The sequence below is a fragment of the Micropterus dolomieu genome, linkage group LG10, assembly GCF_021292245.1.
Source record: "Micropterus dolomieu isolate WLL.071019.BEF.003 ecotype Adirondacks linkage group LG10, ASM2129224v1, whole genome shotgun sequence".
In the NCBI taxonomy this organism is placed as follows: Eukaryota; Metazoa; Chordata; class Actinopteri; order Centrarchiformes; family Centrarchidae; genus Micropterus; species Micropterus dolomieu.
The window spans coordinates 13,255,869-13,269,279 of NC_060159.1; the positions used below are offsets into that span (position 1 = coordinate 13,255,869).

General features: G+C 40.5%; 3 protein-coding genes and 3 non-coding genes across 11 annotated transcripts in view; 1 reads left to right on the forward strand and 5 right to left on the reverse strand.

The window, feature by feature from the left end:
• Positions 1-2,690, forward strand: part of eya4 (EYA transcriptional coactivator and phosphatase 4) — a 44,589-nt gene extending 41,899 nt beyond the window's left edge. For 3 of the 6 annotated variants that reach the window (XM_046060444.1, XM_046060448.1, XM_046060447.1), the window contains 2 exons: positions 160-260; positions 1,865-2,690. In XM_046060444.1, the coding sequence (XP_045916400.1) occupies positions 160-260; positions 1,865-1,945 (182 nt within the window). In that variant the 3' untranslated portion in view covers positions 1,946-2,690. Of the gene's footprint in view, positions 1-159; positions 261-341; positions 443-1,864 lie in introns of all 6 variants that reach the window. The other 3 variants (XM_046060445.1, XM_046060446.1, XM_046060449.1) reach the window with 1 other exon arrangement.
• A 999-nt stretch (positions 2,691-3,689) lies between these two features.
• Positions 3,690-8,779, reverse strand: rps12 (ribosomal protein S12). The gene is made up of 6 exons (XM_046060450.1): positions 8,711-8,779; positions 8,540-8,586; positions 7,512-7,628; positions 7,200-7,302; positions 6,715-6,816; positions 3,690-3,777 (listed from the first exon to the last, which is right to left on the reverse strand). Exons 1-6 carry the CDS (start codon positions 8,747-8,749, stop codon positions 3,715-3,717), a joined length of 471 nt encoding a protein of 156 aa, XP_045916406.1. The 5' UTR covers positions 8,750-8,779; the 3' UTR covers positions 3,690-3,714.
• LOC123978420 lies at positions 7,018-7,100 on the reverse strand. The gene has a single exon (XR_006826958.1). It is a non-coding gene; the product is annotated as a small nucleolar RNA SNORD100 (small nucleolar RNA).
• LOC123978419 lies at positions 7,374-7,458 on the reverse strand. Its single transcript, XR_006826957.1, has one exon. It is a non-coding gene; the product is annotated as a small nucleolar RNA SNORD100 (small nucleolar RNA).
• LOC123978416 lies at positions 7,726-7,800 on the reverse strand. The gene has a single exon (XR_006826954.1). It is a non-coding gene; the product is annotated as a small nucleolar RNA SNORD101 (small nucleolar RNA).
• An 804-nt stretch (positions 8,780-9,583) lies between the features above and the next one.
• Positions 9,584-13,058, reverse strand: zgc:153284 (uncharacterized protein LOC751696 homolog). The gene is made up of 3 exons (XM_046061141.1): positions 12,916-13,058; positions 12,539-12,706; positions 9,584-10,193 (listed from the first exon to the last, which is right to left on the reverse strand). The coding sequence occupies exons 1-3, from the start codon at positions 12,958-12,960 to the stop codon at positions 10,131-10,133; spliced, it is 276 nt and encodes a 91-aa protein (XP_045917097.1). The 5' UTR covers positions 12,961-13,058; the 3' UTR covers positions 9,584-10,130.
• Between the last annotated feature and the right edge of the window lie 353 nt (positions 13,059-13,411).

The window sequence follows — 13,411 nt, forward strand, 5'->3', positions numbered from 1 at the left end:
AGAGTGAGCTATCTGTTATGGGTGTGTGTGTGGGTGTGTGTGTGTGTGTGTCCTCTCGTTCACTTCACCCTTGATGCACACAGCTCTGCCTCCTCATGTGTTTTATTTCCATCTAAACAATAAAGGAAAACACTGTGAAAGCCATTTGTTTGTCTCCAGGCAAAGAGAGCTGTTTTGAGCGTATAGTCTCCCGCTTTGGCACTAACATTACATATGTTGTGATTGGCGATGGGAAGGATGAAGAGCATGCAGCCAGCCAGGTAAACAAACAACTTCTGAACTTTGACCCCTCTGACCTTGTAACCCTCCTTCCTCCCTTTGTTTATTTGTTTATTTTGCAGGAAAAGAGAGTTGCTTTGAGCGCATAATGCAAAGGTTTGGCAGGAAAGTAGTGTATGTTGTAATTGGGGACGGTGTGGAAGAGGAGCAGGCGGCCAAAAAGGTAATGGACCCGCAACCTCACCGCGACCCCCGCCTACTCCTCAGTGTGAGCTCTGATTGGACGAGGCCTGCCTTTCTTTGCTGTAGAGGTTTTGTGTTGGTCCTTTACTGTTTTCTATTCTACTTGCTGTTGCTTTTGTTTTTCTTTTTTTATAGAGTGACAGGAGATTTTTGATCGCAACTGTCAAGAGTGAAGATTTGAGATTGAAGCTTGGCTAATGTACATTTTGCACCTACTTTTTAAAAGTCAAATATACCAAATTTGTGAGCCACCTGCAGCTAAGTTATTACAACAAAATTAATTTATTCGGATAATATACTTCTCAACTCAACCTAATTTGGGTAAAATTTGACATTGAAAATGAATGGCTGCCCAAATGTCCACAGCAATTAAGCTTTGAACAATCTCAGTTTGTTGTTAATGCTGGGTTTTATACAGCGGTGTGTGCAGTCTTATTTTGTCATCAATAGTGTAGTTTGTGTGAGAAAAGTAGAGTTATATCACAACAAAAAAGATGGCAAGTGGTGATATACTCCAATGGATAGCACTAGGAAATGTAAATACGTGTGAATCTCTCTTCTCCAGCTTTGGGTTTCATATATAATGGTGGGTGCTGTGATTGTTGAAGGAATCGTTTGACACAATGGGAGATATGCATATTTGCTTTCTTGCCGAGAGTTAGATCAGAAGATTTATACCACTGTTACCTGTCCGACATAAGGCTACAGCAGCCAGTTAGCTTAGCATAAAGATGGGAAGCTGAGGGAAACAGCTAGCCTGGCTCCATCCAAGGGTAACAAAACCAGCGTACCAGTGTCTTCAGAGCTCACTAATTAACACGTTATATCTTGTTTGTTAAACTAAAACAGAAACCAAAGTGTGAAAACAACATTTGGATGTTTTTGTAGGGGGCTATGTGTAAATGAAGTTGCTCTGGTTGCCTGGCAGCCTCATAGTGAAAACCTGAGCCAGTTCGCTTAGCATAGTCTTGTTGTCCCTCACAAATGACACTTTTTTTTTTTTTTTTAAGGGATTAAACAAATAAGATAGGACGGGTTACTTTGTAAAATAATAAAAACCCATCTAAAGGCACCTCTAAATCTCACAGAGAGCCAGGCTACCTGTTTTCACATCTCCAGTATTTATGCTAAGCTTAAGGTTGATGGCAGTAGCCTTATTGAACAGGCAAATGTGCAAGTTATATCAATATACATTACATACACAGCACGAAAGCAGATAAGCATAATTCCCATAATGCTCCACTCTTCCTTTGAGCCTTAGGATTGCATGGATTTTGTTTGCAGTGCTTTTGCAAAGCAAGCAGCTACAAGCTACTGTAGTGTAGCTTGCATGACATTAGGTGGTGGTGTGCAGCTATGAAAACAGTACTGTGGGTTTTAATGCTGTGTGTTCACTCCACAGCACAACATGCCTTTCTGGAGGATATCCAGTCACTCTGACCTGCTGGCACTACACCAAGCACTGGAGTTTGAGTACCTGTAACTATTACAGCAATATAGACTGATGCAATGTTACCATGGACATGGTCAGCCCTCTTCTTTTGTATAACTATTTAAGAACAAACAATACACTGCAACTGTTTTTGTGTTTTTCTTTTCGTCTTGATTTTTTGAACGTCTGGATTTACAAACTCTAAACGGTCTTAAGAAGCAGAGGAGAGGTGGAAAAAAAAGGGTAAAGACAACAGTGGAGTTATGAGATCACTCGACCCAGCGCAGCCCCCGTGGCTGCAATGACTGGAAACGGACCTGTGAAACCCTGTCTACTGTCCTTGCAGCTGTAGCAGACTGAAGACCTCATGTTTCTTTGGGCAACTTGTTGATGTTTGGTTTGTTCTGGAGCACCCAGGCTAGCATCAGGCCTGTTGTGGGTCACCTGGGACGGACAATCTTCAAACAGTTAGGGCTTCTCTGTACAGGCAGCATTATGTGTGCGGGGATAACAGCTGCTTTTTCTTCCTGGTGGTGTAATGATCACAACAATGCAGTCTGCGGCAGACACTTGTGTAAATTATTTACAATAAACTTGAGGGCAGTGGTGGATGTTTTTGTCAAGAAAGGAAAACTTTTGGGGTCTTTTTTTCCCTCTGGATTTTTGTAATTCTTTTGGGGGGGGAGGGGGTTGAGGATGTGCGTCATGATGTGTTGTGCCTTAATGTGTTTGAATGTCTTCTTTATTCAGAAATGTCTGTATGTAGATATAAAAAGGAGAAACCCTATACAAATGACCTATGCATCTTGTCTTCCTTAATGAAATTCATAACCAAATAAATTAATGCAGTGCTGCATATTACTGAGTAGTATCCCCCCCCCCCATTGTTAACAAATTTTATAGAACTAAACCCCCCCAGGAGCATGTGCTCTTAAATGAAAACATCGAGCACACAGACATTTGATTAATAATGCATTTCATGTTTATAGTGCCTGTGTGCCATTTGTGTACAATTAAGTGAAACCAGTGGAGGTTATGGAAGTGAAGTCCCTGGTACTACTCTGGACACTCTGCCTGGGCCTTAAAACATTGTCAAAGTTTTAAATTTAAAACATTTGAATTTTTTAAACAGCTTTTAAAACACTAATCCCTCATCAGAAAACTTCTTGCAGACTTCTAGTTTTTGAACCAGGAATGGACACGTGACACCAGCCCCACCCTTTATGTAAACAAGATTACTAAACACTACAATAATTGATGTGAAAGTGTTTTCAGGAGGCAACTAGAATCAACATATTGGCATCCTGGCTCTGGCTAATTCTACAATCTGTCCACTGGAGATGCACCACCCACCACCTGAGTAACTAGTATAAATGAGTATTAGTGTACACTAACATTAAATGAAAAGTATGTTAATTTAATATACTGTTATTAGTATAATATGTTAAATGTTACTATAATTTCATTTACCGTATAGCTTCCCACTAGTAGGCCTATATTAATTCAAGTAAGATTTGTGGGTCGTTTTCATTAAATCCTTGTGTAAGAAAAATGCTCTACATTGTGGTTACTCATTTAATGCCTAGTGCCAACTCGTCAATCAAAACATTAATGCGTAACATACATTTCAAAAGTCCCGCCCCATTCAGGTTGCAGGGTTGATTATGAGATTGCATAGGCTAGGCTGTAGCCTTTACTCTAAGTAGTTGTATACGCAAGCAGACCATAATTTTTTTCTCTGCCAATTTGACCGTAGTTGACTCGCTAGTTGTCAGTTAACACGTCAGACAAATGCTTCATTTCCACTTTTTATTCACATCTCATTTCTTGGCTTTGAAGTATTCCTCAATTACATCCTTGGCTTGAGATTCCTTGCCGTAGTCCTGTAGAGAGAGAAACACAGTTTGAGACTAGGCAAGTCAGCGACATCAGTAAGCTCTACATTAGAGCCCAGCTGATATTACTGACCAGCAAATCATATCTGTCAGTGTATGTCAATCAAAAGTAACAAGACATCCGTACATCCTGGGGGGGGGGGGGGGGTCCCAGCGCAATTCTTTTTTTAAAAACACGCTCACCAGATTGTTTATCGTGAGTCCACCAGCTGCGGTCACAGTGCACCTCAGAAGCGGCTCTCCGCTCCACAGAGAATAGGTAGCAAGTCTATTTTCGCCGCTAGCCGCGTCAAGCAGCACAGAGCAGATCGAACCAGGCAGGAAGTCAGACACAGGACGACAGAGGATCCGGTCAATTTTCAAAATAAAAACACCCTGTGGTGCCTCCCGATCTTAACACGGTTAAAACGGACACAAAAGGAAATCATTTAACTGCGTAGCCTACTTAATCATAGAAGCACAAAATGCAAACACTGGTTACCAAATCAACAAAATCTAAACATAAAGTCAGGCAGGTAAAACGCTCTGATTCCGAAATGCTCTGAGAAATGCAGCCTGAAGTTGACGGAAGAAACGGGGTCACAACTGTGAAGAAGGTAGTAGAAGCACGAAAATTACAAATTAATAAATCAATAACGTGGGGCAGGCTGCACGCTCTGCTGCTGAAACGCTTCCGACATGCTTCCGGTGTACTTGACGCATCAAAACCGTGACGCAGCCGTAACGTGCCGTTGACGGAGTCAGTGGATTCCCGGCGTTACTCTCGCACCAGCTGTTGTGTAAACACTCACATTTAACTTACCCACATCACGAATGACTACCTAACGCGTGAGCGCGCACGACAACCTAATATTCAGGGTAGCTCAGAATTCGAGTAGTAGCCGTAACATTATGTCTCAGAACTCAGGGCAGAGCACCCGGCTAACGATAAGCCTAGCTAACGTTACAGGGATATTCCACCATTTGGGGAATTAAGCTCATTTTCCACCTACCCTCGAGTAAAACAATTGTTTTTTTACCGTTTTGGAAACCATTCAGCCGATCTCTGGGTCTGGCAGTACCACTTTTAGCATAGCTTAATGTAATAATAACGTAATAGGTATGACGACAATATTATTGTAAATTAGATCACAAAAAAGCGGTAGCTAACGTTAACTGAATCAAGCAAACAAATAGCTGTTGCTCAAAAAAGCTTGACTTGCCTCGAATTTCACATAAGATTCCTTCACATTATAAGTTTCCATCAGACTCGCGTGGTAGCCAGGTGTCTCATCCAATGGCGAGCTCAGTTGGTGCTGTGTGCTTTAAGATTCTGACGCAAGTGCCAAGATTCCGATTGGTCCAGAGAAATGTCAACTATAAGAATTATCCAATAATGTTTCGCAATTCTAGCCTGTATGGCATGCAGATGAAGGGCAGAGTCCTTATAGGTCAGTCCTGCTGCTCCAGCAACACCCCAGGCAGCCATTTCGAACCAACAAGACCAGGCCCCTATCTGAATGAATGGGGAGGGAGCCAGAACTGCACTTTTACTGGGACAAAGACTACATGAATAGAATCAGCAGTAACATCTGATACAAACTGCTGACAAAGTTTTAAAATTTCTATCTCATTACTTGAAATAAACTGTAGAATACTCCATTACTAAAATAATTGATAGCTACAGCCCTAATTCACACAACGTATCTCGTTTTAACCAAATCTTAAATGATTATAGGCATAATCTTGATTATTGCTAGGCCTGAACAATTAATCGTTTAAGTCGCAATTGCGATTTGAAAGTACGTGATTAGCTAATCGTGAAGACGATAAAAATGTAGGTTAAATACATCTGACCCATTTTAAACAGTCACTTAAACTGTGCCACTGTTTTGTACGGCGTCAACTCAAACTTAAGTGTTCCAGCAGCCTAGTGTTTGACATTTTAATTTGTCATTTTGTGTGCTTCAAATTCAGATAAGAGATCTGAGCCCGTTCCATTCCACTCTGTGCGGGCTACATATCCTACTACTCAGAACAACTCAGAATAAGAGCGTTTTGCTGGTCTGATTTTGCTGATTTGTTCAGTTGTCCTTGATTTGTGCTTCTATGGTTAAGTAGGCTACGTAGTTAAATTGTTTTGTCTGTTAAACTGTTTATTGTTGATGTACAGTGGTCTGCAACGGGTGTTTCATTTTGAAAACTCGACCAGATTCTCCATGACTGACTTCCTGCATGGTTCATCTGCTCTGTGCTGCTTGACATGGTTTCTTTCAAAAATAAACTCAGTGAATTTTGAACTTAAGCAAAACTTCATAAAAAAAATATCTGGCAGAAAAATCTTTCAGCCTTATTTATTGCTCAAGTCTATATCAGCCTAATAAACCACTGTCTAAGCTGAGCAACATGTTAAACATTATGTAAACTCAGGATGCTCCAAATAAGTTTCCATATAACTTGACGCATACTGTGTGTCAGTATAAACACTTTCAGTACCTGCTGGTTCCCTTATTTTGCAGCTAATGTAAATGTATGCTGCTTTAAAGTTAAATATCACAAAATAGCATGCCATTATGTATACAGAACAAAGACTTGCCACACAGCAGAGTTGTATATTGTTGTGTTGACCTGTCAATCACTGTGCTGCTGTCCTGTATTAACTATTTGTAGCCATTTTTAGGGACCCCAGACACCACAGGTAGATGACGGGGCTCGTACCCTGGCAGTCATCTTGCCAGGCGTCATCAACAACAGCTACATGGCACGAAGCACAGCAGCTGCACTTGACTGGCAGATCTAGCACCAACTCTCAAACCTGATTTGATTTTTAATAGCTGCAATTTGACATCTGTTCTGATTTTATTGTAGGTCATTTACTGAATTTCTTTAGCTTGAATTTAAGCCAGAAAGGCAAACCGAAAACCCTGCAAAAACAGCATCACTTACCTTGACGACAACGCAGCTGCAGCCCACCACCTTGCGGGGTTTGCCCTCACGGTCGATTTTGCACAGACCAACCCACTCGCCGAGCTTCTTGTTGTCATCAACCTTATAAGTTAAACAGCGTCTCTTAGTATACTTACTCGTGCCATATACATTTTACTGTAGAACTCATTTTGAACAAACATAATGAGAACAATGCCAAGTTACTCCTGATATACAGGGTCACTAATGTGCACTTAAGTGTAGGCACAATAGCAAATACTTGTGCAGTAAGACAAAACAGCAGCAGCATGGGGTACTCTTGGCTGAGTCTCAGACATAAATTGGGTAACAGAGGCAATCTCCTCACAGTATTCAGTAGAGGGAGCCAAATTATCATCAGTGATACAGCAGAGTGCGACACAACATGCTACCTTTACCTTCACTGTCAGTACACAAGATAGTAGTACCAGAAGTCACATCAGTCTGGTCTTGAGCAGGCTCATTACCTTTATCAGGTTGATCTGATGCTCAGCACAGAGGGCCTCCACCAGCTTGACGTACATGGGCTCATCGCAGTTGGCAGCCAGAGCGCAGAGATGAGCCTGACGCCTGCAAAATAACACTGATTTTACTCGCAGTAAAGGAGTTAAACGTCACTTACACATTTAAAAATTTGAAGGCACATCTCAGACAAAAATTGGGTAACAATGGCAGGCTTCCACATAGAAGTTCAGTAGAGGGAGCCAAGAGATCATCAGCGATATACCCGCTACGGACAAACCATAATACTGATGAAGTAAAATAACTTCTCAACATACTTGTCCAGGGCCTTTGTGGCCTCACGGATACCACGGGCAAGGCCATCGTGGATCAGGGAGGTCTTGAGCACTTCAGGGAGAGCGGTGTTGACATCCATGACACCTCCAGCAGCAACGCTATCAGAAATGGGTCAACGAGAAACACATGCTTACTATTTTTTTCAAGTTCAATTTTTCACAAGTTCACTGTTAGTGGATTCCAGTAGAGCTTCCAGCATGTCAGAATAAGGATCTCACTCATTGTTGAGTGAAGGGGTATCCGACAAAAGAATAAAGTCATCATTCATGTACCAGAAAGCTCACTTGAAGAGGAACGGCACATTTAAAATTTAAGTTGTTTGCCTCAGTGCAGCGGAGCCTTGACATATCCGGCATTGCCCCAGACAAAGAGGGGGATTTGTTGGTAAAGTCTGGTTCACATTTACATTATTTATATACACACACACAGTTAATGAGTTTGTGCAAGTTAACGTTTTTTTTCTAAATCTGATGCACAAGTTGTTAAGACATTTACCTTTGAGCGTTTTAATATTTGCATGTGTTAGCAGATTGCAGTGTTTTGAGCTCTTTCTGCTCTGGTACTTGAAAATTCCGGTTGTTCAGAGTGAGAACCAGTAAAGATCGACACATTTAATGTCTGCAGCCACTGACTTCCCAGCGAAACGGCACCGAGTAGATTTGACTTTGTTTAGCAAGAAGCAGAGTAAGCTCATGAACCCTAAAACCATCTTACAAGTATCAACCATCCCTACACTCAATAGCTTAACGTTACTAACTTACATATCAAGTGACCATAACTCCGACTAGTTAGCCTGCAGCTCGGCTAAACTAGCCAGTTAGCTCATGTAAAAACCAACAGACTACCGTTACACCATATCACTGCACAAGTAATTGTGTTCCCCAAAATAACTGTCAACATTACACCACTACTTTTCACAAAGACTCTGTTCCTGTCAGCGCCGTTTTGCTCATAAGATACGCCGGTTATCACCGTTTGGGCTAGCGACATATCGGAACGTCATGCTCACCCTTCCTCGGCCATTGTTGATTTAAGATGGATGTTTGACTTAAAGTCCTGCAATAAAGAACATACATGAAAGGAGAGTCATTATCCGCTATTAACAGCTCAATGTAATGTATTTATAGCTTCAGATGTTTGATTAATCTTGTAGATTGTGCCGGCGGTTGAGGAAACGCACCAAAACCTCCTCTCGGGCAGCTGGTAAAGAGGACGTCATAAGCCTGCGACATTGCTTTAATACCACCAGGCCCCATCTGCTCCATGGATGTGGCGTCCAATGAGTTGCCTGATGTAGTTTCAGCAGAGTTCATTGTGAATAAATACTTGCTGACTTGTGACCTTTATTAATTTTGTTACCAAACATAGTCAACAAATACGTCTTTGTATTTGTACAGAGGTACTAGCCTATGTGAAAACCTGGTGAAAACCCAAATTGTTCAATATTGCCCAAATTAATAAAACATGAAATCATTTGAATAAATAAAAGCCACATTCATTATGTGGAAAATATAATTCTTCTTGATTCTTTTCACAAAAACAGAGGAAAATGTAGGTTAAATGTGCAAAAATCACGACTTTCCAATATTCCAAAGTCCCTGAATAGACCTATCTGATTAATTAATTAATTTTTTCATCAATGTAAACTGACTCAAGGTTACGTCAGCGTCTACACACTCTGTGCCATTTATGTAAAATCTTATTTTCGTAATATTGTGGCACCACAGGGGTAGGTGTTGTGAAAGCCCCCAATACTGCTCTGGGGTAACAGGTTTATGGATGTTATAGGCTATTGAACTGGAAACTTTGACTCGCCACTATATACATTGTTTCTTACAAACAAAATTTTATAATTTACATTATTGTGTCTTCATAAGGTGATATTATACAGTAACAGTTTAACTTCCCTTTACCTCACTGGAAAATGTGCAGATAGATTACACTTTGTATCAAAGTATCAAGGTTTATTTATCATTGTACAACCAAATGAAAGGTTTTAGGCCCTTCACAGCGCTTTTACACTACATCTGCGTTCACCAGTCATACACTGAGCCTAAGTGCTCAAACAGAAACTAACATTCACACACATTCATACACTGGCGGAACAGCCGCCAGGGGACATTTAGAGTTCAGTATCTTGCCCAAGGACACTTCGACATGCAACCAGGTGGAGCCAGGCGTTGAACCGCCGCCCTTCCGATTAACAGCCAACCCGCTCTACCACCACAGCTGCCCATACATAGAACTTAGCAGATAATTAAATGAATATACATGTCTTTCACAAAAATAAGAAATGAAAAAACTCATCTCATTAAGTGAATTTTAGCATTTTTTATTTTAATCATACAAACTGTTTAGATGTGCAACTCCAAAAAGGCTAGAAAGGCAGTTCCACTTAAATGTACATTTTCTTGAGCGCTGAGCATTATTTATCAAAATGAATAAAACGTCCGTCATAACAACATGAAATGAATGGAAACAGAATTAATGTTTTTTTCTAGATTTATTTTTGTTTGTTTGCTTAACTATATATATTTATATAGATAGATAGTGCAGCGAAAATGGTGGTTGAGTTGTCCCATCGCTGGTCTTCAACACTTTTAGAGTTTGAGAAACCCCTCTAAGTTTTCCATCTCGATAGCATTATTAAATGCAACGATGTCCTGAAAGAAAGAAAAAGTGTCAGGGATTTGGGGGTGAGTGATGAGTGAAGGCAGAGACACAGAAAAAGAGGGAGAAGAGTTATTATACATATCTTTTTTACACATCCTAATATAAGCAGTATTTATTAGTTTTATTGAGACTGCGTGTTGTACAGCTTGTGCACCTTAGCCTAAGGTTGGGGCATAATTTCTATTATGGAAGCTGGTGAACTTCCTGTGTAAGAATCCACATGTAAATTGAGTGAAAATTAAACACTAAGGCCAACACATGGTTCTCCAACAAAGTGACAATGGCCGTCAGGCTTAATAATGGTGTCTGGCCTGGCCAGCTCAGTCAGTAGAGCATGAGACTCTTAATCTCAGGGTTGTGGGTCGACCCACGTTGGGTGCATTCCTGTTTGCTCCAGTCACACCATTCCTTCTCCACCTCATTTATAAAACTGTGCATAGGAAAACTAAAGATAGATAAACACAGAAAGTTCAATGCTGATTTCCCTATATAAATCAAAAATTGAAGTGGGCTGGTACGTGGCACAAGCACTTGTACATTTTAATCTTTAGTTTCTAGGAACGTTTTCTTGTGCACCAGCATTTCTCCCAATCTGCCAGTACTATTTTCTGCCTTCTCCACCAGTAGAGACTGAGTAAGGAAAAGATCGGGTGCCGATACATACACCAGCATGTGAACTACATGTGAATGTGAGGTACTGGTCACAGAGCTGACTTATGAGTGCTGGTAACTATGGAGTACATAGGGCACTCTGTAAAAAATATTAAAATCAAGAAAGTTCTTAGATGTATGTGTAGTGGATTGTTATAACACTTTTTAAAGAAGTGTTACCCCACCCCACCCTGGTCAGCCATTGAAGCTAGCTGTATTAGCATAGTGGATGGAAATTATCAGGGTAAAAATGCATCACATGTTGCCTTAGAAACTACATTTTTATCTGATATAAGTCATACAATTTTATCTCTAAGCCTGTTTCAGCCTTGACAATCACCATGCCTGATCAGGGATGAAGTAGGAAAATACTGAAACAATCACATAACTCCTGTCTTATCTCTAATTGGTGGATTTGGTGTCATTACAACTCTCCCCATGTTATAACGATACCCGGTCTCCACATTTATTCCATACCTTGTTTTCAAAAACGATCTTAAATTGTGTTTTTTATTGCGCACTTCAGGGAATGTCAATCAAACAGATATGTGTTTATTCATTTAAGAACAGCTTTCATCTGTTTCAAATTAACTTATATGATATTAAATTATTACAAATTAAATTATTACAACAGTATCCATTTCCAACTGTTTCAACCTTCTGCTATCTGAGTCGCAGTTTCTCATTTCTCCAGATTATGTGCATACGCATGGGTCAGCGTTTGCGTGGAGGACCACACATTCTCCCATCAAGTTTGTCCAAAGTGTGCTTAGAAAGTGGCATACGCCATCTTTTGTGCATATCCAATGCACATAAATGAGACCCCACCTCTGTCTCGTCTATCAGTTATACTGTGTTGTGGTGTCTTGTAAGTGGAGTTGGCTTTATCCAGCTGTTTCTGTAACTTCCCGCAACAACAATCTGACAAGCATGCCCATGCAGCATTTGGCCATCAGTACTGCACTTATTTGGTGATAATATAGTATTGACTGCTGAATGAAGAGTTATTACAATTCAACATGTGGGAAACATGATAGTTGGTACGCATGAAATATATATATGCATCCAATAGCTGTTAATGCATTTCAGACTGAACAAGAAATGTCAGCCTGCTGGTGGCACTAGGGGCTCCAGGATCCTTTGTGGGCCATGACAAGTTTCAGCCTGGACTAAACTGGTGGACAAACCAGCGTGGCAAAAATGATCATGTTTGAGGGCACAAAACAAACTCTATGACAATTTGCATTTGTACTTTCGCGTTAAGGATTAGAGGAGGACCCCTAAAGCCAGAGCAACTTTTCTGTCACAGCCAAAACTGAATGGAATGCAAAGATGATTGTAAAACCCCTATTGGGTGTGTATGTTTGAGGAGTGATTAAGGTGTGTTCCAGCATACCTGTGTGTGTGTGTGTGTGTGTGTGTGTGTGTGTGTGTGTGTGTGTGTGTGTGTGTGTGTGTGTGTGTGTGTGTGTGTGTGTGTGTGTGTGTGTGTATGTGCCTGTGGTTGATATAATATAATGTAAATATGTATTTAATCCCTGTGTCTACACCCTAGACTTCCTGGTACAATTACTCCAACCGAGTAAATGATTAACATTCAGTCATAAATCTGTTAGTTTTGAGAAGGTGTTTTATGTTTAGTACACCTGATTATTACTTTTGTAAGTTATTGTGGGAGACTTACCCCACAGTAGACGTCCCCATTGCATATTTGAGGGGGCAGTGCTTTCGGGTTCCCTGCCCTCTTCCTCATTAAATCCTTGTCTTCAGAATTCTGAGAAATGTCCACCACTTCGAAGGGGATCTTCTTGGAGGTCAGGATAGAGAAGATTTTGTCCTGATTTTTCCTCATCTGGAGAGGACAATATTTCTTCAGTTAACTTTGCAAGAATATTACATTCATGTGTAGCCATTTGACCTTTTTGGTTATATCAAGTTCTCTTTTGCAATACAATCTACTTCACTGTACAGAATGAGCAGCTAGAGTTTGTTTTCAGAAACCATAATAATATATAATGCCAACAAGTAAAAGAATGAAGCAAGTAAGACTTCATACTGTACCTCTACGGTACCGCACACGCTGGAAAAAAACACTTTGACCGGCATATCTGCTATTTTAACAAAAACACCTTAGTGTAGAGATTGCGAGAGCTGCAGGGACAGAGAATGATGCAGTATCCTAAATGCAGGTATGTGTTGCTGGTTTGCTGCAACAACAGACAAGGTAAGCAGGTTTGGACACGGCACGGCTTACCTTCCTGCTCGGGCACACCCACTTCTCTGTTCCAGTTGAAGCCTGCCTGCGTCAAAAGTAAAAGCACTGAACTGCACATAAGCAGTTCAGAGGTACTTTACTTGAGTCCAGTTTATGCTACTTTATACTCCACTACATTTCATAGGGAAATATTATATGTTTTACTTCACTACATAGACCTTATACATGGAAGACATTTTGACAGGAAAAGCCCAGTTGTAAATGATAAAATAAATGATGGCTGAATTCAATTTAGCTGTTTTGTTATTGTTCATGATAGTGACTATGATGATGGTTATAATG

What these genes read in the sequence shown, in the direction of transcription:
- rps12 (XM_046060450.1), bottom strand. Translation starts at nt 8,749, where the DNA reads ATGACGTCCTCTTTACCAGCTGCCCGAGAGGAGGTTTTG. An exon ending in TCAACAATGGCCGAGGAAGG is followed by an intron (nt 7,629 to 8,539) that starts GTGAGCATGACG and finishes CATTTCTGATAG; the next exon opens with CGTTGCTGCTGGAGGTGTCA. An exon ending in ATCAGATCAACCTGATAAAG is followed by an intron (nt 6,817 to 7,199) that starts GTAATGAGCCTG and finishes TTAACTTATAAG; the next exon opens with GTTGATGACAACAAGAAGCT.
- zgc:153284 (XM_046061141.1), bottom strand. Translation starts at nt 12,960, where the DNA reads ATGCCGGTCAAAGTGTTTTTTTCCAGCGTGTGCGGTACCGTAGAG. An exon ending in GCGTGTGCGGTACCGTAGAG is followed by an intron (nt 12,707 to 12,915) that starts GTACAGTATGAA and finishes TGTCCTCTCCAG; the next exon opens with ATGAGGAAAAATCAGGACAA. An exon ending in ATGGGGACGTCTACTGTGGG is followed by an intron (nt 10,194 to 12,538) that starts GTAAGTCTCCCA and finishes TCTTTCTTTCAG; the next exon opens with GACATCGTTGCATTTAATAA.